Below are 21,435 nucleotides of genomic sequence, written 5' to 3'. Positions count from 1 at the left end.
GAAACAACACCATGTATATTGAAATTTTCAAAATCCGTTTGCACATAGGTATGAAAAGAGCACAAAAAACTACGTTTAATCGTTAGCTTCAATTTTTTGGCCAGACAATTTAATGAATTTAATTTTGAAATTATGTCGAAATTTTTAAGAACTCTGGGAACTCATAATAAAAATTTCGATATAATTTCAAAAGTAATGTCATTAAATTGTCTGCACAAAAAATTAAAGCGGGACATTAAACTTAGTTTATCGTGCTCTCTTCAGGTGTGCAAACGTATTTTAAAAATTTCAATATACAGGGTGTTTTTTCAAGGTCAGATTTACTTTGTATTTTGTTGTTAATACGGACCTGGATTTTTCTGTGATTAGTAAGTAAGTCCTTCTAATGCTGTAAATAATAACTGATTATTTTTAAAATTAGTATTTATTCATTAACTTGAATGATTTATTAATAAAAGTGCTTTAAAAACCTGCTTATTAATTTCAGGGTTCTTGAAAATTTTAATATTTTTAATTTCAAAATTAAAGTTAATAAATATTTGCACAAAAAATCAAAGTGAATCTATAAACTCGGATTTTTGTGGTCCTTTCAAATGTGCAAACAATTTTTGAAAATGTCAATATACAGGGTGTTGTTTCAAGGTCAAAATTACTTTATGTTTTTTTGTTAATCCGGACCTGGATTTTTCTTGTGATTAATAATTGGGTCTTTCCAATGTGGTAAATAAATATTGATTCATTTTAAAATGAGTATTTATTCAATGAATTTAATAATTTATAATTAAAAGTTAATAATACCTGCTTTTTAATGTGGAGTTCTTAAAAAAATTCAATATAATTTCAAAATTAAAACCAAAAAATTGTCTGGCCGAAACATCGAAGCGAACTATTAGACTTAGTTTTTTGTGCTCTTTTCAAATATTCAAACAGATTTTTAAAATTTCAATATACAGAGTGTTGTTTTAAGGTCACAATAATTTTATAATTTTTTGTTAATACGGACCTGGATTTTTCTTGTGGTTAGTATGTCGGTCGTTTGGGTTTTATATTAGAGATATGTGTACCAAATATTAAAAAAATATACAGGGTGGTTCTAAAATTATGGCTTAGGAAAGAAATGAGCAAAATCGATAAAACACCCTGTAACTCGGATATAAAAGTCGGTAGGGCAAAAAATTTAGTATACCTAGAACCGCCTTGGTGACCTCTATTCATCATTAAAGTATTTCCGTTTCCCAATGAAACACCCTGTATAAAGCTTTTTAATGACTACTTAAATGCGCTATCAGCTGAATCGTTTAAACTACTTCAGGAAAATACCAATATTAGAAGTAATTATAAAAAATTGACAGAATGTATTTTGGCTAAGACGGTGATTTTTAACCGTAAAAGAGTAGGGGACGTGCAATATTTAACAGTAGAAACCTACGGGAGGAACTACGATACACTTAATCAAGAAAGTTTTACAGAGGCACTCACTGAAGTTGAAAAGATTATATATAAAAATCATAGGCGTTTTGTAACTGGAGGTAAAGGCTCAAAACCTGTTCCAATTTTATTTTCATTCCAGACGCAAAAATACATTAGCCTTTTACTAAAAGTCAGACAAGAAACCAATGTTGTACCAGAAACCAATGCATATCTTTTTGCAAATCCTGATTCCGAAGATCGCTGGATGTCTGGCGCAAACACAATTAGAAAGATAGCTATTAATTGTGGAGCCAAACATCCAGAACTATTGACATCAACTAGATTTAGGAAACAAATTGCCACGACTCTGCAATTATTAGTCCTCGATGATGACGAAATGGAACAAATCGCCACTTTTATGGGACATACAAAGAAGACACATACCGAGTTTAACAGGTAATGTCAACTTTAAGAGTATGCATGCACTGTTAATTTTGGTTAGGATTTTTTTAAACTTTTTATGCTTGATATGATATATCATACATAATGTAATAGAATTAGCAACAATGGTTAAGTTTCGAAAAGTTTACTTTAAAGGTATCTCGTACACAAAATATTTCAAAAAGCTTTCTTTGAAAAATAGTTAAAACCGGGTTTTAATTGTTCCTTGTCCGAACTTAGCAAAACGCGTGTTGAGTCTAAATTTGTTTAATGAATAAACATTTCTTTTTAAAATTTACCAGCATATTTTCTTTCAGCCTTTCCGATATATTTGAATGCGATATATGAAAAATCGTTATTTCCCCTTTAATATTCGAAAATCGTTGTTAGAATGTATGCTTCATAAATCCGTATTTAAAATAAATTATTGTTCTATTAGACTCTCATTGTTTCCGATAAGGTAAATTCGATGGATACCTAAACCATGTATCTACATAGACATTTAAATCGTTTTAAAATTAATAAAATACTTTTAGACTACCGCAAGATATCTACCAGACTGCTAAAGTAGCCAAGATTCTTTTACTTATGGAAAAAGGCAAGGGAAATCGGTACCGAGGAAAAAAATTAAGTGAAATCAATATAGATGATAACGAATACTATAGCTCTGAATACGAAGGCGATGAAGAACCGATTATGCAGAAGGTGCTAAAGCGGGTTACAAGGGGAAAAAACCTGAAGACGAATTAGATACTGGAGATTCTGACAGATATGTGTATCAGTCAACGGAACGTGATCAACATAATGAAAACACATTATCAAGAAATTATTTTAAAAAGGCGACTAGGCCGTTTCACGAATCTAACGAAGAAAATAGTGAAGAACCACCAACAAAAAAAACTAAAGGTATGAATAAGTAAAAGTGTCTACGATCATCACAAAACAAAATTTTTTGATATTCCGCCATATTTTGTTTAAAGTTACGTTATCAATGAATAAATATAAAAGTAAAAAGATAAAAGAAAGAAAAAACGGGAATACCTAAGATTTTTCCCTACTTTTGTTTTTTCAAAATTACCACCGTTATTACCAGGTTAACATAGAAAATATTTTTGGCGGTTAGAAATTTTAATATTAAAATAAAACTTTAAATGAATATAGGTCATAACTTTTTAAACGACCACTTTACTTTTCTGCGCTTAAAATTTGGATTATTCCTGTGGATCCGTCCCTGGAAAAAATATGAAATAATAATATTAGATATTAAAATATTTAGTTAAAATATATTCATACGTGATTTTTTTTGTATTTTTTTAACGTTTTGACGTTTTTAGAATCAACCACGAAATCCATCCAGAGATTCAGAGCCAAATGGTCAGATAATGAAAAACAAGTTTTACTTCAGTACTTTGAAAAACATATTGAAAAAAAAATTACCCCTCGGAAACATGAATGTGACGAACTACTGAAACTACATCCACACGTGTTCGAAAATAAGGACTGGGTCCGAATAAAAACATATGTGTATAATACATTCCGTGAAAGGAAGTGATTGCTTATTTTTATTTTTACTGAACCACATACTCGTAATAGATTATTTTTAGTTCCAATAAATTACTTTTAAATAATATATATTTTATTTTCAAAAATGTTTAAACCTAAACAAATCCGATTTTTGTACGAAAAGATCATTTTTAAATATGATCAGGTACGCAATATAAAATAGTGAAAGTTGAGAAATCTGACAACCCTGTCGGGCTTCATATAGTCTGGTAAATATAAACATTTTATACAATTGGCTTCGTATTGCCTTCAAATGTTTGGGCTTCGAAAGACCTAAACCATATATCTACTATTTGTGTATTAAAATAACTTACCCCTCAAAGGTTGCCTTTACTAACTTTAGAATTTCCTATATAACTACATAAAATACACTCCTCTATCGGGCGTATTAAGGGTGGGCTTCCGGTTGTCTGACTAATATAGTGGGCTTGGTATTAATAGAGTAATGTATATATATATATATATATATAATCTTTAGACCTTCTACCCTCTCGGGTGTAGGTAAAACAAACCTCAACTTAATGATACTTATGTCACATTGGACTTACTATACCCGTGTTGCATTATTACAATTTTATGAAATTGAACTTACTTTTCATCGTCGGAACCTTTTAGTAATACCCATGGTTGATTCGATTGCATGTATTGATTACCAAGTCTGGATATCGATAGAATATGCCTAATTCCATCTCGCAATTTAGACTTTTCGAGAGCTTCTACGTAACCTTTCAGTTCTCTGGTACATAACGCCAACAGATTGAAATCTTCTTCGGTGGGTTTTATTGCAGGTACCGTTCCTTTGAAGTTGTTTTTCGCAAACACTAACGCCCTAAAATATTAACATTCGTTTATAAAATATAAGCATAACTATGTACTTAAAACTATGAGTGTAACGAATTCCCATTATATTGTTTATCCACTGGTTTGTTCGATAACGACTTTGTTCCTGCTATTACTAAAATACATCAGCACTATAATAGTTAACCTGAAGTGGTTATACATACAGGGTGTTTCATTAAGAATTGTCTATATCGTAACTGGAGAAACCTTAGCACAAAATACGAGGATTTAACCGAAAACTCTTAAATAAAATATTTTTCCTTGCCGATATACAGAGTGTTTTATTACAAATATTCTAAAATGATTTTAGCCTATTGTTTTAACACCTTCCAATATTTTGTGTTCAAATTTGACAAACAGTTTACACATGTTAGGATACTATAACTAGTGTTAAAAGATAGTCTTCTGCTCTTACCAGAGGCGTGCTGTAGGGATATATACTTCCTTTTCGCCCTTTTCCCCTCACAATCTACGCCACTGTCGTAATAATCATTTCAGAATGTTTTTTATTCTTCATTACTTTTTACGTAAATATCAATATTTTCTCAATATGATAGAGTAAGTAGTTTTCAAGTAATGCATTCAATAAGATTATCGATTTTAAACACAGTAATTTATTATATTGAATGTTGTTTAAAATACATAATCTTATTGAATCCATTATCTTTAAACGCAAATAACTTGAAAACTACTTACTCTATCGCAATGAGACGAAAGGATGATATTTACGTAAAAAGTAACAAAGAATCAAAAAAACATGCTGAAATGATTATTACGACAGTGGCGTAGATTGTGAGGGGAAAAGGGGAAGAAAAGGAAGTATATATTCCTACAGCGCCCCTCTAACAGCGGAAAACTATCTTTTAACACTAGTTAAAGTATCCTAACATGTGTAAACTATTTGTCAAGTTTGAATAGAAAATATTGAAAGGTGTTAAAACAATTAGCTAAAATCATTTTAGAATATTTCTAATAAAACATCCTGTATCTCGGTAATGAGGAATATTTTATTGAAGTGTTTTAGGTTAAATCTTCGTATTTTGTGCTAAGGCTTCTCCAGTTACTATATGGGCAATTCTTAATAAAACACCCTGTATATAGCGTTCTGACAATTATGGAAGGTGAAAATAGTCAAAGGAATCGTTGTCTACCGTCGTGAAATTGACTGTATTTGATTGTATGTGAAACTGTGTATTAATAAAGAAGTTAATACATTATCTACAATCAAAATCTGGCAACAGTGTTGTCGTTAAAACTTAATTATCATTTCCCAGAATTTAGTGTCTACAATTTTGATACTCTACAATAGGCATAAATTAAGTGTAAAAAAGGTACCTGTTAATGAAGTTTCCTAAATTATTTAACAATTCGGAATTATTTTTAGTAACGAGATCGTTCCAACTAAAACTGGAATCTTGAGATTCCGGTCTGACATAGAGTAAATAAAATCTCCATACGTCACTTGGAATTCCTGTACTCTGAGCGTCTGTTCCGAATACTCCCACACCTCTGGATTTCGAAAATTTACCATCTTCATAATTTAAGTATTCTAAAAAACAAAAGTTTTATTAGGAAAAATATGTATCGTATTTAGACAAGGCGGAAACGGCGGGTTCGTTGGGAAAAATATTCCCATGAGATATTTTAGCATAATCACATTCGTGAGACATCCCAAAATAAGGTTCAAGAAGTCGCCCACGAGAAAAGTGGGCCAATTTTTTTTTAACAATTTTTTTTAATCAAATTGCAAAAATCAATATTTTTGGTCCGGTCTAATTTTTTTTAGTTTTTTTGGACCATTCTTAACAAAAAAGGTCTCTTATAAGTTTTCTCTAAAGTTGATCTTTTTCGAGTTATAAGCAAGTTAAAATTTGAAAAACGCGGAAATGGATATTTTTAAGACTTAATAACTCGGTCAAAAATTATTATTTTGAAAGTCAGAAAGTGACTAAATCAAAGTTTAAAGTCGCCGTTACATGATCCTGAAGAAATCTGTGTTATTAATTTACTACTTAGCTGTTATTTTTAATTAATAACAATGAGTGGTTGGATCGTATTGACGCCGCTGTAAATGTGAGTGCGAGTAAGATGCACAATTGGACTGCTTGAATAGCTTCTCTCTCGCACCCAGCATTTACAGCTCCGCACACGTGCATGGCGCTTATTATTTTTACTTAAAAATAACAGCTTAGTAATAAAATAATGACAAAAATTTCTTCAGGATATTGTAGGAGGGGCTTTAAACTTTGATTTAGTCATATATTGACTTTCATAATAATAACTTTTAACCGAGTTATTAAGCCTTGAAAATCGCCATTTTTCGTTTTTTTCAATTTTAAATTGCTTATAAGTCGAAAAAGATCAACTTTAGAGAAAAATTATAAGAGACCTTTTTTGTCCAGAATGGTCCAAAAAATTAAATAAAAAATTGTTCGGCCCAAAAATATTGATTCTTGCAATTTGATTAAAAAAAAATTGTTAAAAAAAAATTGGCCCACTTTTCACGTGGGCGACTTCTTGAACCTTATTCTGGGATGTCTCACGAATGTGATTATGTAAAAAAATCTCATGGGAATATTTTCCCCTTCGAACCCGTCGTTTTCGCCTTGTCTAATTATTTTTGGTAGTTTTATCGGCATTTCAAAATAATGTAATGCGGACCCCACTCCCCCCCCATATCTAAGACGAAAGAAATGGAGGATATTGGAGCCACCAACCTTTTAATCCCGATTGTATCTCCTTGAGATTTGGGCCACTGAAAAAGGCGTTAAAAGGTAATCGTTTTCAGTCGGGCGAAAAAGTACAAAATATAAAAATATAAAAGTTTTTGAAAGTGTTTAAATGCTAAATAATGTTTCAAATAGCTCAAATAGCTTTTAACAAAAGCTCTCTTTTGTTAAACACGTTCATATTATATCTACACTCACCGGCAGAGAAAACGGGCACCCCAAAAAATGGGTCATTTTTAATGTCTTGTATTTCCTAAACCTGATGTCCGATTTAAGTAATTTTTTTAATATGTTATAGCCTTATTCTTTATCAATATCGCTGTAATAATATTGTTGCTAGACAGGTACATTGTCATTGTATACAGGGTGTACGAATCAAACTGTTTTTTTTTCTCAAACTTTGGAACGCCCTGTGGAATGTTCTAGCTTTTATAAAATACTGAAATTATAACCAAACTATAGCCACAGATTTTCCTAACATTCTGTTTTTGATTCATTCGCTTGTGTTGGATAATAAAAAAGTTAAGCACTTTAACAACTACCCCTGTTTTTCGTTAATACAGGGTGTTTTTAAATAAGTACGGCAAACTTTAAGGGGTAATTCTGCATGATAAAATAATGACAGTTTGCTTTATAAACGTATGCCCACAAATGCTTCGTTTCCGAGATAGGGGGTGTTGAAATTGTTCTTACAAACTGACGATTTATTTATTTCTCTAAAACGGTTTGTATATGCAAATGAAATTTGGTAGATTTTAAGAGGTAGTTATTGCGCATTTTTTGGCATACAATTAAGAATTTTATATTCACCATTGGCGTGCATACGGGTATAAATATTTTAGATATATCCCGTATGCACGCCAATGGTGAATAAATTCTCAATTGTATGCCAAAAAATGCGCAATAACTAGCTCTTAAAATCTACCAAATTTCATTTGCATATCACAAACCGTTTTAGAGAAATAAATAAATCGTCAGTTTGTAAGAACAATTTCAACACCCCCTATCTCGGAAACGAAGCATTTGCGGGCATACGTTTATAAAGCAAACTGTCATTATTTTATCATGCAGAATTACCCCTTAAAGCTTGCCGTACTTATTGAAAAACACCCTGTATTGACGAAAAACAGGGGTAGTTGTTAAAGTGCCTAACTTTTTTATTATCCAACATAAGCGAATGAATAAAAAAACAGAATGTTAAGAAAATCTGTGGCTATAGTTGGGTTTTAATTTTAGTATTTTATAAAAGCTAGAACATTCCACAGGGTGTTCCAAAGTTTGAGAAAAAAACACAGTTTGATTCGTACACCCTGTATACAATGACAATGTACCTGTCTAGCAACAATATTATTACAGCGATATTGATAAAGAATAAGGCTATAACATATTAAAAAAATTACTTAAATCGGACATCAGGTTTAGGAAATACAAGACATTAAAAATGACCCATTTTTTGGGGTGCCCGTTTTCTCTGCCGGTGAGTGTATAAAGGCATCAAAACTTGTGGGTTTTGTCACCAGAAATTGCAAATATTTTTCTACTGAATCAACTAGACTAGTTTATTGCTGCTTAGTAAGAATCCTTTTGGAATACTGCTCTGTGGTTTGGTCACCATATTTCCAGATTCATATTGAGAGAATACAACACCTTTTTATTAAGACACTGTGCTTATCACAGCAACCTTATTATTCTGTTCTTGAACAACAATTGTCTTTACCACCACTTGTCTTACAAGTTCGTCGTGCACTCAGGTGCACTTTTTATACGTAAAATTATAAATGAATTTATATATTATTCATAAAGACTTACCTGTAGCCATTAGATGATTAACAGTAATATAACCCTGGTTGGCACCCAACAACATAGCAGGAAACAAAACGGAATGGAAAGGTACGTTATCTTTGGCCATGAACTGATACAAAGTGACTTCTTCTCCTTTTGTCGGCGTCCACCATCTTGCGTAATCTTCCGTGTAAGCTTTAGTGATCGAAATGTACCCTAAAGGTGCGTCAAACCAAACGTAGAATACTTTATCTCGATAGCCGTCAAGTGGTACGGGAACCCCCCATTTTAGATCACGGGTAATACATCGCGGTTTAAGACCTTCTTTCAACCAGGCTTTGGCTATTACTTGCGAGTTGTGCGACCAACCTGAATTTCGCAATTTTATCCAATGATACAGCAAAGGTTCCAGCTGAAAATACAAAAAAAAATAAAGTGAACTTATCATAAATATGTACATAATGATACAAAAAATAAGTCAAGTGGTGTAAGATCTGGAGATCTGAGGGGAAGGATCCAATATCTGCAGTTTTGCCGATTTACTGTTCCATATTGGGACCATGCAAGTTCGGAAGAGTGACACCTGGTTTCATAGCTCAGTAAAATTTTTAGTACTTTTAATTATATTGGCCAATTATATTAGTCCTGGTTACTGGATAATTGTCAAGGCCATAGCTCAAAAAAGAATAAGAAGAAAAAGTAAGATTGGGGTTATGTTATTAAAAGGTAAACATTATACTAGAAGCAAATAACCATTAATTAAATCCACTTTAATAATTGTAATCATATCAATATTGTGGAGCAACATATAATTTTTACAATTCATAACACAACATTTGCGAAATCCCATTTTCTTCACTGGCAGTAGGTATGAAATATAAGACAATTTGACAATTTCAATTAACAGTATGAATTATTATTTAAGAAATATATGTTAAGAAAGTTGCAAGATTTGTCCGCTATACGCGCACGATCGTTTCTCGTATCCCCTCCAAGTACTTGCACACAGCGAATAGACAGAACGTTGCTTCATCACAAAAAAGATTTGGAGAAAAAAGCCTGAATCTTAATCATATGAATCTTGCATTATTTCGCAAAACTACATTCGTCGATCTGGATCATCCTCATTGATATTCTGGACAATATAAATGTTATAAGGGTGATATTTTTTAAGTTATACTTTTTTAGGCGCGATTGAGAGTAAAATTTCATAATACTGCGCACATGCGCACACAGACAGTATGGAATAAACGTTATAAGGGATCTGATTATGTGTTAAAATCATCTGTCAATAATTGTTTAATATGGAGATTTTGGATAATCAAATTAATGTTGTGTATATTAGTTTTTATTGTTGTGATGGCAGAGAAAAAAGCAAGTTTATAATATTGTAGTGATTTTATAGATAGTTTTTAAAAGCGACAGGTACGTAATAATTGTAAATGTTTCAGTATCCTAATAAAAAATTTCATAGGTACCTACCTATTTGGAAAATTTAAAAAGAACCTACCAAAATAGTATGTAATGCTTTGATTTACATAATTTGATTACCATCAAAATTTCTATCAATATTCACCTAATATATTGTTTTCTTACTCTATGTTTTGTTGTATTCTAATATTTCTTTCAATTCTAAATAATTTAAATTCAAAATCAAAATAATTTGGTTAAATTCAGAACCGTCAAAAGTTTAATCCGTTTAGTTAGTTGATCTTCGCACATGATGACACATGGTCTCCGTGGGTAAAAGTTTAAGGTGAATGAATTTCAATACTAACTGCGCTGATAAGCGGGTTCGAACCCCAATGGATACTTTTATTTTTTTATTTTTTATATACATTTTATGATTGTAAGTTTATTTATTATACAGAGAGGGTCTGTAATTTGGAATAAATTCAATATCTCAAATACTAATTGTTTTTTTGAAAAATGCTTATACCCGTCTGAAAAATGCCCGATTTTCTTAAATGGCAACACTGTCATCCTGATAGCTATTTTGATAGGGTGTGTAAAGTTATAGATAACTGCAAAATATTTAATTTTTATTCTCTGCCATTTACAAGATAATAGAAAATAACAAAGGTATGTCTGTAATTTGCAATAAATTCAATAATTAAAATACTAATGGTTTTTTTGAAAAATGCTCAGACCCGTCGATTAGTATTTCAAATTGTCATTTTTGACATACAATAACAGTGTATACAGGGTGTCCCAATTTAGAGATATGACGTCATCGTTGATTTTCTTAAATGGCAACACTGTCATTTTGATAGCTATTTTGATAGGGTGTGTAAAGTTATACACAACTGCAGAATTTCAAATTTTTATTTTCTACCATTTAAAAAATAACAAAGTTATGAAAAACAAGTAATCAAATTATAATAATTCAATTTAATTATTTCAATTAAGCAAATACTCTAAGGGCCGGTTGTTCGAACGCTAATTAACAATGATCACTATCAAATATTTAATTACTGTCACAACTGTCAAAGTCAACTTCGGTTGGGTTATTGAAAACATAATTGATTATAATTATGAGATCAGTTAATAAATTAACATAACAATTATTAACATAATTGATTAACAAATTTCATAATTGTAATCAATAATTATGTTTCCAGCAACCCAATCAAAGTTGACATTGACAGTTGTGACATTTTTGATTAGCGTTTGAACAACCGGCCCATAATGTTGCCCTCAATTATTGTCAAATTGTCAATGGGCAACGTTATGAGCATTTGCTTAATTGAAATAATTAAATTCAATTATTATTTGATTACATACTTATCTTTCATAACTTTGTTATTTTTTTTATTATCTTGTAAATGGTAGGGAATAAAAATTTGAAATTTTGCAGTTGTGTATAACTTTACACACCCTATCAAAATAGCTATCAAAATGATAGTGTTGCCTTTTAAGAAAATCAACGATGACGTCATATCTCTAAATTAGGACACCTTTTATTATTACTGTATGTCAAAAATGACAATTTGAAATACTAATCGACGGGTCTGGGTTCTTTTTAAAAAAACAATTAGTATTTTAATTATTGAATTTATTCCAAATTACAGACATAACTTTGTTATTTTCTATTATCTTGCAAATGGTAGAGAATAAAAATTTGATATTTTGCAGTTGTGCATAACTTTACATACCCTATCAAAATAGCTATCAAAATGACAGTGTTGCCATTTAAGTAAATCAACGATAACGTCATATCTCTCAATTGGGACACCCTGTATACATTATTATTGTATGCCAAAAATGACAATTTGAAATACTAATCGACAGGTCTGAGCATTTTTCAAAAAAACAATTGGTATTTGAGATATTGAAGTTATTCCAAATTACAGACTCTCTCTGTATAATTTTTTTCAGAAAATACGTATTTAGTTAAATTTTTTTCCTACATTGTTCAGAAATCATTTGTGGCATTTTTCAATGTGTTTGTTTGTGTGTGTTTTATTCTTTTATTATTTTAATTTTTGGCACTGTTTTAATAAAAATTTTTGAGAAGTAGTAAGTATTAAAATTAGTTTAATATTTAAATAAAATATAAATAAACTGTTTAAAGTACATATTAATTTCGTTGAAATCATATAATAGAAGTATAACTTCTTACGTGCGTACAAAGTACACACACATTCTTTTCTTTTTTTAGAACACGTAAAACAGACCTTTTACAATTGTTTGTGTCAGCTGCAATTTGCCTTGGATTAATTTGAGGATTCTCAGCCACTACAAAAGGGCATTTAGGAAAAATAAATCGATTTTTAAATACAACACCTATCGACTTTCAACTTTTTGCATGGTGTTCGGGATGAGGATAAAGTCTAAAAAATGGTTGGAAATGCCTAATTGCGTTTACAGTGCATAAAATGCATCCAAAGTGCACAAACATGTCAAAATCACTATGTATATTAAGGAGCACATGGTGCCCAGGGTTTACTGATAAGGCACGTCATCTGGAGTTTCGAGGGTGTTCGGGACTAAATTGATACAAACAGATTACTTGAGGTTTTTGAGGTCGCTAAACACGAATATGTCATCAGAATCGACCCCGGCGTACCTGGTGCCCAGGGTGACTGCTGAGGCACGTTAACATTACGGTTAACATATTCAATGCATTTTTAACAAACCATCGTATTTATAGTAGTCAACTTACCTTAGGTAAATCAATGTAGAATTGATCAGAGCACTTCAAAGCAGGGGTATTGTTACATATCTTACACCGGGGATTTTTCAATTCCACGGCATTGACTAGTTTTCCACAACCATCACATTGGTCACCTCTAGCATCCTCATAATTACAACCAACATTCGGACAACCACCTTCCACGAATCGATCAGCCAAGAATTTGTTGCATTTTTCACAGTGGAGTTGTTCCACGGACTGAGTGAACATGAAACCGTTGCTGTTGAGGGTAAAGAACATGTCTTGGACGATCCTGAAATTCACGCATAACAAATAGTCAACTATACTAACAGCCACAGTTACAATGCAGTGCGGGTAGCATAGAGTATTCCTTACGGGAGAACGGCCGACCACGTTGCCGGTTTGCGCATCAGGACCAGTGATTTCTCAGTCTATCGCCAAACTACCATGCACCTACCACTGTGCCGACATAAGCAGCATCGCTGCGCATCGTAAGACCAACACTGCATTCTCACTGTGGCTTCTACATTAGATTTACTAATATTCTATTGCTAATTGAATACCTGAACCACCAGAGAAGATTTAATTTCGACAGCGTAATTCCAAGCTACAGTTCGTACAATATAGATACTGTTGCACGTCATTATCTACGTCAGAGATCTAAGTTGACATTGTTGCCAAATTACAAAAAATTATTGAATTCATTTTAAATCAAATATATCACATAATTATTGCGGAAGTGGATAATACAACAAAACAAATTAATATTCATTGTAAATAAATAAAAACATTAGAATTAGAAAACAAGAATTAAGTTCTAATCTTATGTTAAGGTGGTAGGTACGTAGTTTCTGCTCCAAGGCTATTCAAATGGGATTCATTTTTTTCGAATCCTGAGAAAACTAATAAGTATTTTTGACAAATTTAAACGCAGAATGAAAGATTACGTTATTAGCGAGGGCCGAAAGTCCCTGAGAACTTCTATAATGTTTATTTTAATAAGTTACAGGGGTGAAAAACTAAGAGAAAATTTAGTGTGATTTTTAATTTTAAATATCTCATTCACAATAAACTTTTTATTTATTCTAAGGGACTTTCGGCCCTCGGGAATAATTTAGTCTTTCATTCTGCGTTTAAATTTTTTAAAATATTTATTTGTTTTTTCAGGATTCGAAAAAATGCACACAATGTCGGTGGTAATATTTTCCAAATCTAGTATCTTTGTCATACAACGCACTCAGTCGAATAGAATATTGTCAGCATATTGTCAGTCAGACAGTGACAATTTTAAATATTTGACATGGCATCGGGAATATTTTGAGTTGTTGATTAAATAATATTGATAGTGTATTTGATAAATAATTGATTTAAGAGGCGAACTTATAAAAAATTATTTATTGTTTGTTATTTAAGGAAGATCCAAGCAGAGAATACACCAGGATATATTTAGTGATCCAAGTATTTTGTTGTTAAAGATGTTCAAAATTGTAAGCGTTTCATAGTAACAATATATTACTAAAAAATCACTTTATCACTTTTCCTCTTTTCTCGATTGATTATTAGTTTTTTATGTACAGTAGATAAATTATTACAATCACTGAATACATAGTTAGTGAAAAAATTATCATATTAATTAACTGGATTAATAATTAAGGCAATTAATTATACAAGTAACAGTTAACCCACGAACATTCAAAAGCCATCTTTAAAGTTAATAATGACATTGTCAAGTAAATTTTACATATTCATACCAGTGTGAATTTTACTACACGTAATTTGCCGTGTAAAGACAGAAAAAGTAGGGATAGCTGTAAAATATTTGCGAATTATGTACCGATGGCCTTAAAGTAAATAATAAAAACAATACATATAATAAAACAAATAGTTATAGTAAAGAATAAAATCAAATCTGAAGTATCTACACCGCAACTGTCAAATAAATATTACCAATTTTTATGTCAAAATGTCACCTTTGTTCGATCGCAGTTAGAGAGTAATCCGAACAAGAGTACTTTATAAAAACGCTTAATATTCCACTTATACAAATTAAATGAAACAGGGTAGGGTACGTTTCTTTAAATTCACATTAATAGAAATCTTCCAATATTATTTCTACGCGTATATAATAAAATATGTCTATACTAAATTTACAATGAAGCTGCAGTAGAAATAAACAAACCAAGACAGGTTAAATGCTACTAGGAGCAATTCCGAATCATAATTTACAATGTATAAACTTTGGAAATCATGATTTGGGATATACAATGTATATACATTGTAAATTATGATTCGGGAATGCTCCTAGTAACATTTAATGTGTCTTGGTTGGTTTATTTCTACTGCATCTTGATTGTAAATTTAGTATAGTGGCTGTAATTCTAGTGTACTCGGCTAAACGATTCTAAAACGGAACAGACGTACCACTTTCGTGTTGGTATCATGTGACGTCACGTGATATGACGGGGATGACGTGAAACGGTATCTACATTGTAATACTAATAATAGTTAATAGTTTAATAATAATATCTATACTGCCGTGCTTAGCCAAAACGCTGTATCTACAGAGACATCACATTCGAGTAAAATCGATTTTTGTTTAGGAATTCGTATACATTTACACAGGATACGGCAGAAGATGCGGTGTGTTTAATGTGTTTTTTGGCTTAACTTACGTCATTTTTAGTAAGGAAATAAGATAGATATGCACATTTGGGTTAAAAAAAAGTAAAAATTTAATTTTTTCAGATTTTTGCAGATCGGCGTTTTCGATAAGCACGGCAGTATAATAGTATTTTATTTCCATTACTTGTTCAATGCCAATGCCATTAATTTCTATTTTATATCTGATTGGTTCTTTACTGATTACTATTGTTTTAGTTTTCTGAGATGAAATTGTCATATTAAATTATTTTGCTCTTATGTTAAATATGTGAACTAATATTTGCAGATTATCTTCATCTTGGGTTATCAACATTGCGTCGTCTGCGTAACAGAGTATCTTTACTTCTTTGTTTCCCATTCTATATCCTCTTCCTTTGTTGACGTTTTTGATGATTTCATCCATGATTAAATTAAACAGCATAGGGTTCAATGAGTATATGAATTTTCTCAAAGATGTATGTATATGAATTTACTTATTTATTAAATAAAAATAATAATTTTAAAGTTCAATGAAATTATTTCGTTTCTAAATATAATTTAAACCCAAATAATACTCACTGTGTTTGTTGTGGTTCGGACGTCCTTCCAAAATAGTCAAAACTAATATTAAACCATTCATAAATTTCCTTATGAATTTTATGGTACTTATCACAAATTTCTCGACAGCTCAAGCCTTCTTCGAGAGCTTTCGTTTCTGTAGCTGTTCCGTATTCGTCAGTGCCACAAATATAGACGGTATTATTATTGCACAATCTTGAAAAGCGGGCAAAAACATCTGCCGATAGCACACAGCCGATAATGTTGCCCAAATGGGGCACGTTGTTAACGTAGGGTAAAGCAGAGGTGATCAGTACGTTCTTTTCTCCAGGTACTGGCATTCTAAAATAAAATAAATTATATATTTAGGTATGCGCGCCAATGGTGAATATAAAATTATTAATTGTATTTTAAAAAATGCGCAATGATTACGTCTTAAAACCCACCAAATTTCATTTGCATATCTCAACCGGTTTTAGAGCAATAAATAAATTGAGGTCATGAGAACCAGGGTGGCCTAACTGATTTTAACCTTACTTTACATAATCAAAGAAAATGATCAGAAGCTAACAATGTCCGATTGTTTTAGTAATTGTTGTTGACCAATAATGATTCTTGGTCAACCTAAAACTACTAAAACAATTGGACATTGTTAGCTTTTATCATTTTCTTTGATTATGTAAAGTAATGTTAAAATCAGTTAGGCCACTCTGGCTCTCATGGCCTCAATTGTCAGTTTGTAAGAAAAATTTCAACACCCCCTATCTCGGAAACGAAGCATTTGCGGACATACATTTATCAAGCAAATTGTCATTATTTTTTCATTCAGAATTATTCCTTAAAGTTTGTCATACTTATATAAAAACACCTTGTATTGATGAAAAACATTGCTAGTTGTTAAAGAACCTAAATTTTTTATGGTCCAACATAAGCGAATGGATCAAAAAAGAGGATGTTGAGAAAACATGAAGCTATAGTTGGGTTTTAATTTCAGTATTTTATAAATGCTAGAATATTCCACAGAGTGTTGCGAACTTTGAGAAAAAACACAGTTTGATTCGTACACCCAGTATACAATGATTTAGCTCTTTAGCAACAACATTATTACAGCAATATTGTTAATAGTCTAAGAGCTAGTGAACCCTCCGACTAACGGTCGTCCTGTAAGGCTAGAAATTTTTCTAGTGATAATTCATAGCACACCAAGGCTAAAAACCATGACCTGGCAGGCCTCAGCGGTGCACGTGTATCTACCAGGTGAATCGAAAAGTGCAAATTTAGGGGGTAAAATAAACTTTCTCCTGTAAGGTTTAAATTTAAGTATGTGTTTGAGTAAGTCATTTAGAAGAAATGTGTACAATGACAGGCGATTCTGAAGAGCATAAGACCTTGCCAGGCGAGGGGAAAGATTAGGGGTGTTTCCTAAAATTATTCTTTTTGCATCGAACAAATTTTTTTTAGGTTTTTTGAATCATTCCAAACATAAAACGTCTTTAGTGATTTTTCTCTTAAGTTAATAGTTTTTGTTATATAAGCCATTGAAAATTTTGAAAATTGCGAAATCGGCCATTTTTAACCCTAAATCGGACATTTATCTAAAAATTTCAATGTTGCCAAGGTACGTAGATATTCTTTAAACATTGATTGATGAAATCCAGAAGAGTTATTTGCAATAAAATATCGAAAACCGCTTTGTTTTTTTAATTGCTAATCAAGCGGGCGCGTCACTGTAGTATAAGTGAGGACGTTTGAGTTTGCATAAATTCATTATCTCGAGAATGAGCAAATTTCAAGAGAAATTCTCAGGTAGGTCGATTTTTATTTTTGAATTAGGACTTTTTGGCATATATATAATACTAGTGACGTCATCCATCTGGGCGTGATGACGTAATCGATGATTTTTTTAAATAAGAGTAGGGGTTGTGTGATAGCTCATTTGAAAGATTATTTAATTCTCTATTCAGTAATATAAACATTAACATAATTATTTATACAGGGTGTACAAAAAAAAATTGTCTTCTATTATTTGTCAAAAATCAAAGTGAATTTAATAAAAAAATTGTTTTGTACCCCCTGTATAAATAATTATGTCAATGTTTATATTAATGAATAGAGAATTAAATAACCTTTCAAATGAGCTATCACACAACCCCTACTCTCATTTAAAAAAATCATCGATTACATCACGCTCAGATGGATGACGTCACTAGTATTATATATATGCCAAAAAGTCCTAATTTAAAAATAAAAATCGACCTATTTGAGGTTTTCTCTTGAAATTTGCCCATTCTCGAGATAATGAATTTATGCCAACACAAACGTCCTCACTTATACCACAGTGTCGCGCCCGCTTGATTAGGAATTAAAAAACAAAGGCGTTTCCGATATTGTATTAAAAAAAACTCTTTGGGATTTCATCAATCAATGTTTAAAGAATATCTACCTACCTTGGCAACTTTGAAATTTTTAGATATATGTCCGATTTAGGGTTAAAAATGGCCGATTTCGCAATTTTCAAAATTTTCAATCGCTTATATAACAAAAACTATTACCTTAAGAGAAAAATCACTAAAGACCTTTTCTGTTTGAAATTATTCAAAAAATCTAAAAAAAATTGTTCGATGCAAAAAGAACAATTTTAGGAAAAACCCCTAATCTTTTCCCTCGCCTGGCAAGGTCTTATGCTCTTCAGAATCGCCTGTCATTGTACACATTTCTTCTAAATGACTTACTCAAACACATACTTAAATTTAAACCTTATAGTCCGTTCTTTAACGGTAAAATATTGCAAAACCTCTAAATTTTAAAGAACCGCTTGGATTGACATGAAATTTGGCATACACATAGCTAACAAGTCAAAGAAAAAAAGTGATATTGTGCCGATATGTGCTTTTGCCCTGGGGGTGGTTTTCACCCCCTCTTGGGGGTGAAAAAATATTCGTCCAAAGTAAGTCAGGAAATGGATAAACTGGCTAATTTTAAGTAACTTTTGTTCTATAGAGTTTTTTCACTAAGTCAATACTTTTCGAGTTATTTGGCAGTGAACATGTTCATTTTTTCAACAAAATAACCACGCTTTTAGACGGTTTTTCGCAAATAACTCAAATAGTAAGTATTTTGTCGGTAAAACATTCTTAGCAAAAATATAGCCTGTAAAAAATTAAAAAAAAATGTGTATACATCACGTCTCTACACCTAGTAGAAGCAGAGATATAGCTAATGAAAAATAGGTTCATATTCGTCAAATTACAAATGGAATACTTTAACGTGAAATAACCAAAAATGAAGCACATTTCGGGGAAAACTCATTACAACTTATTTAAAGTGTTTAAAAAAAGCTTCATTTTTGTTTTATAAAAAAAATTTCTAGCATCAAAATTAAACAAGTTACGCTCAAAATAATGTTAGTCCCTTTTGGTTTTGGTAAAAAAATCGAGAAATTCACCCCCTAATTAGTATCTTAAATTAACTTAATCGTTACGACTTCACAAGTTTCTTGACTCGTGTATATATTGTTTATATGATCTGTAAGTTTCATCGGTTCAAAGTCCTTATTATTGAAAGGGCTGTAGTTAAAAGGGGTTGAACGAGTTACTGATCACGAATATATGCAAATTTAGAAACACCAAATCTTAATCAATTTTTGTCTAACAGAAAAACAAAAAAATACATGATATTCAGAAAAGCAAATCTGACTTTTTTTGATTTTCGAAATTTTTGGTATCTCTAACAATTTTTAAGTTATTTTGAAAAAAAGCATATTTTTCAAAATTTAAATTTTTAAAAATTTTACTTTGTAGGTAACCAAATTTTTTCAAAAATCAGCACTTTGAATCCATGAAACTTACAGATCATATAAACACAACATAAGTAAAATAATTTGTGGAGCGGTAACGATTAATTTCATTTAAGTTGCTAATTAGGGGTTGGTCTCCCCGATTTTTTTTTGCAAAAACAAAAGGGACCAACTTTATTTTGAGCGTAACTTGCTTAAATTTAATACTAGAAACTTTTTGTAAAAACAGAAATAAAGCTTTTTTTAAACAATTTAAAAACATTATAATGGGTTTTCCCCAAAAAGTGCTTAATTTTTTGGATATTTCACGTCGAATTATTCTATTTGAAATTTGGTGAATATGAATCTAGTTTTCATTGCCCATAACTCTGGTTCTACGAGATCCAGAGACCGAACGCGTACACCATTTTTTTTACTTTTTTATAAGCTATATTTTTGCTAAGAACGTTTTTTTTTTTTCGACAAAATACTTTACTTTTTAAAAGCTCTATAGAACAAAAGTTACTTAAAATTAGTCAGTTTACCCATTTCCGGACTTATTTTGGACTTATATTTTTTCACCCCCAACAGGGGGTGAAAGTCACCCCCAGGGCTAAAGCACACATCGGCACAATATCACTTTTTTTCTTTAACATGTAAGCTATACACATGCCAAATTGCATGTCAATCCAAGCGGTTCTTTAAAATTTAGAGCAAAAACCGTGAAAGAATGGACTATTACAGGAGAACGTTTATTTTACCCCCTAAATTTGCACTTTTCGATTCACCTGGTAGATACACGCGCACCGCTGAGGCCTGCCAGGTCATGGTTTTTAGCCTTGATGTGCTATGAATTATCACTAGAAAAATTTCTAGCCTTACAGGACGACCGTTAGTCGGAGGGTTCACTAGCTCTTAGACTATAAAGAATAAGGCTATAACATATTAAAAAATCACTTAAATCGGAAAACAGGTTTAGGAAATTCGAGATATCAAGAATGACCCATTTTTAAGGTGGGCGGTAATTTTGCAGGTGAGTGTAATAAAAAAATTGAAAATTTAAAAATTTTCAAACCATACACCGCTTAATGATACAAACGAGGAACAATAAAATCATCTTAATATGACAACTTACATTGGTCCCTTATGATTTTTTAACTTTGGTAAATCCTTAATACTTTTTTGCCACGACTTTTTGCATTTTTCCACTTCCTCTGGGCTAACAGCTTCCACTGGCGCTTCTTTTTCTTGTTGTGGAGAAGGTATTTCCTTCTGCTTTTCGGCCTCGTCCGATATTGAAAGATATTTAGCACCAACAAGTAAGGCATTGTATGCTGAAGACGGATCTAGTTTGTAACTATCCACTGCAGCCTAAAAAGAAATAAATATAGATAGATAGATACGTTTATTGGCAATTTTAACATTGTAAACACAACATGTCATGTCACAATATAAATAAGTCACTTATGTATACACAGGATATAACGTAAGAAATAATACAAGAACACATAAAATAACATAACAATGTATATTATACAGTG

At 31.4% G+C, this 21,435-nt stretch overlaps 1 protein-coding gene across 1 annotated transcript in view; it reads right to left on the bottom strand.

Annotated features, from left to right (window-relative positions):
• The window catches only part of LOC114330128 (methionine--tRNA ligase, cytoplasmic), a 62,475-nt gene that overhangs the window by 21,861 nt on the left and 19,179 nt on the right, over positions 1-21,435 (bottom strand). Inside the window, exons 4-9 of the mRNA XM_050643330.1 lie at positions 21,030-21,265; positions 16,141-16,461; positions 12,931-13,213; positions 8,793-9,177; positions 5,590-5,803; positions 4,007-4,243 (exon numbers count right to left, since the gene is read on the bottom strand). Of these exons, the coding sequence (XP_050499287.1) occupies positions 4,007-4,243; positions 5,590-5,803; positions 8,793-9,177; positions 12,931-13,213; positions 16,141-16,461; positions 21,030-21,265 (1,676 nt within the window). The remainder of the gene's footprint in view (positions 1-4,006; positions 4,244-5,589; positions 5,804-8,792; positions 9,178-12,930; positions 13,214-16,140; positions 16,462-21,029; positions 21,266-21,435) is intronic.

The sequence above is a fragment of the Diabrotica virgifera genome, chromosome 2 (genome assembly GCF_917563875.1).
Source record: "Diabrotica virgifera virgifera chromosome 2, PGI_DIABVI_V3a".
NCBI lineage: Eukaryota > Metazoa > Arthropoda > Insecta > Coleoptera > Chrysomelidae > Diabrotica > Diabrotica virgifera.
The sequence above is the reverse complement of the archived record's forward strand: the minus strand, read 5'-3'. Positions and strand labels throughout refer to the sequence as shown.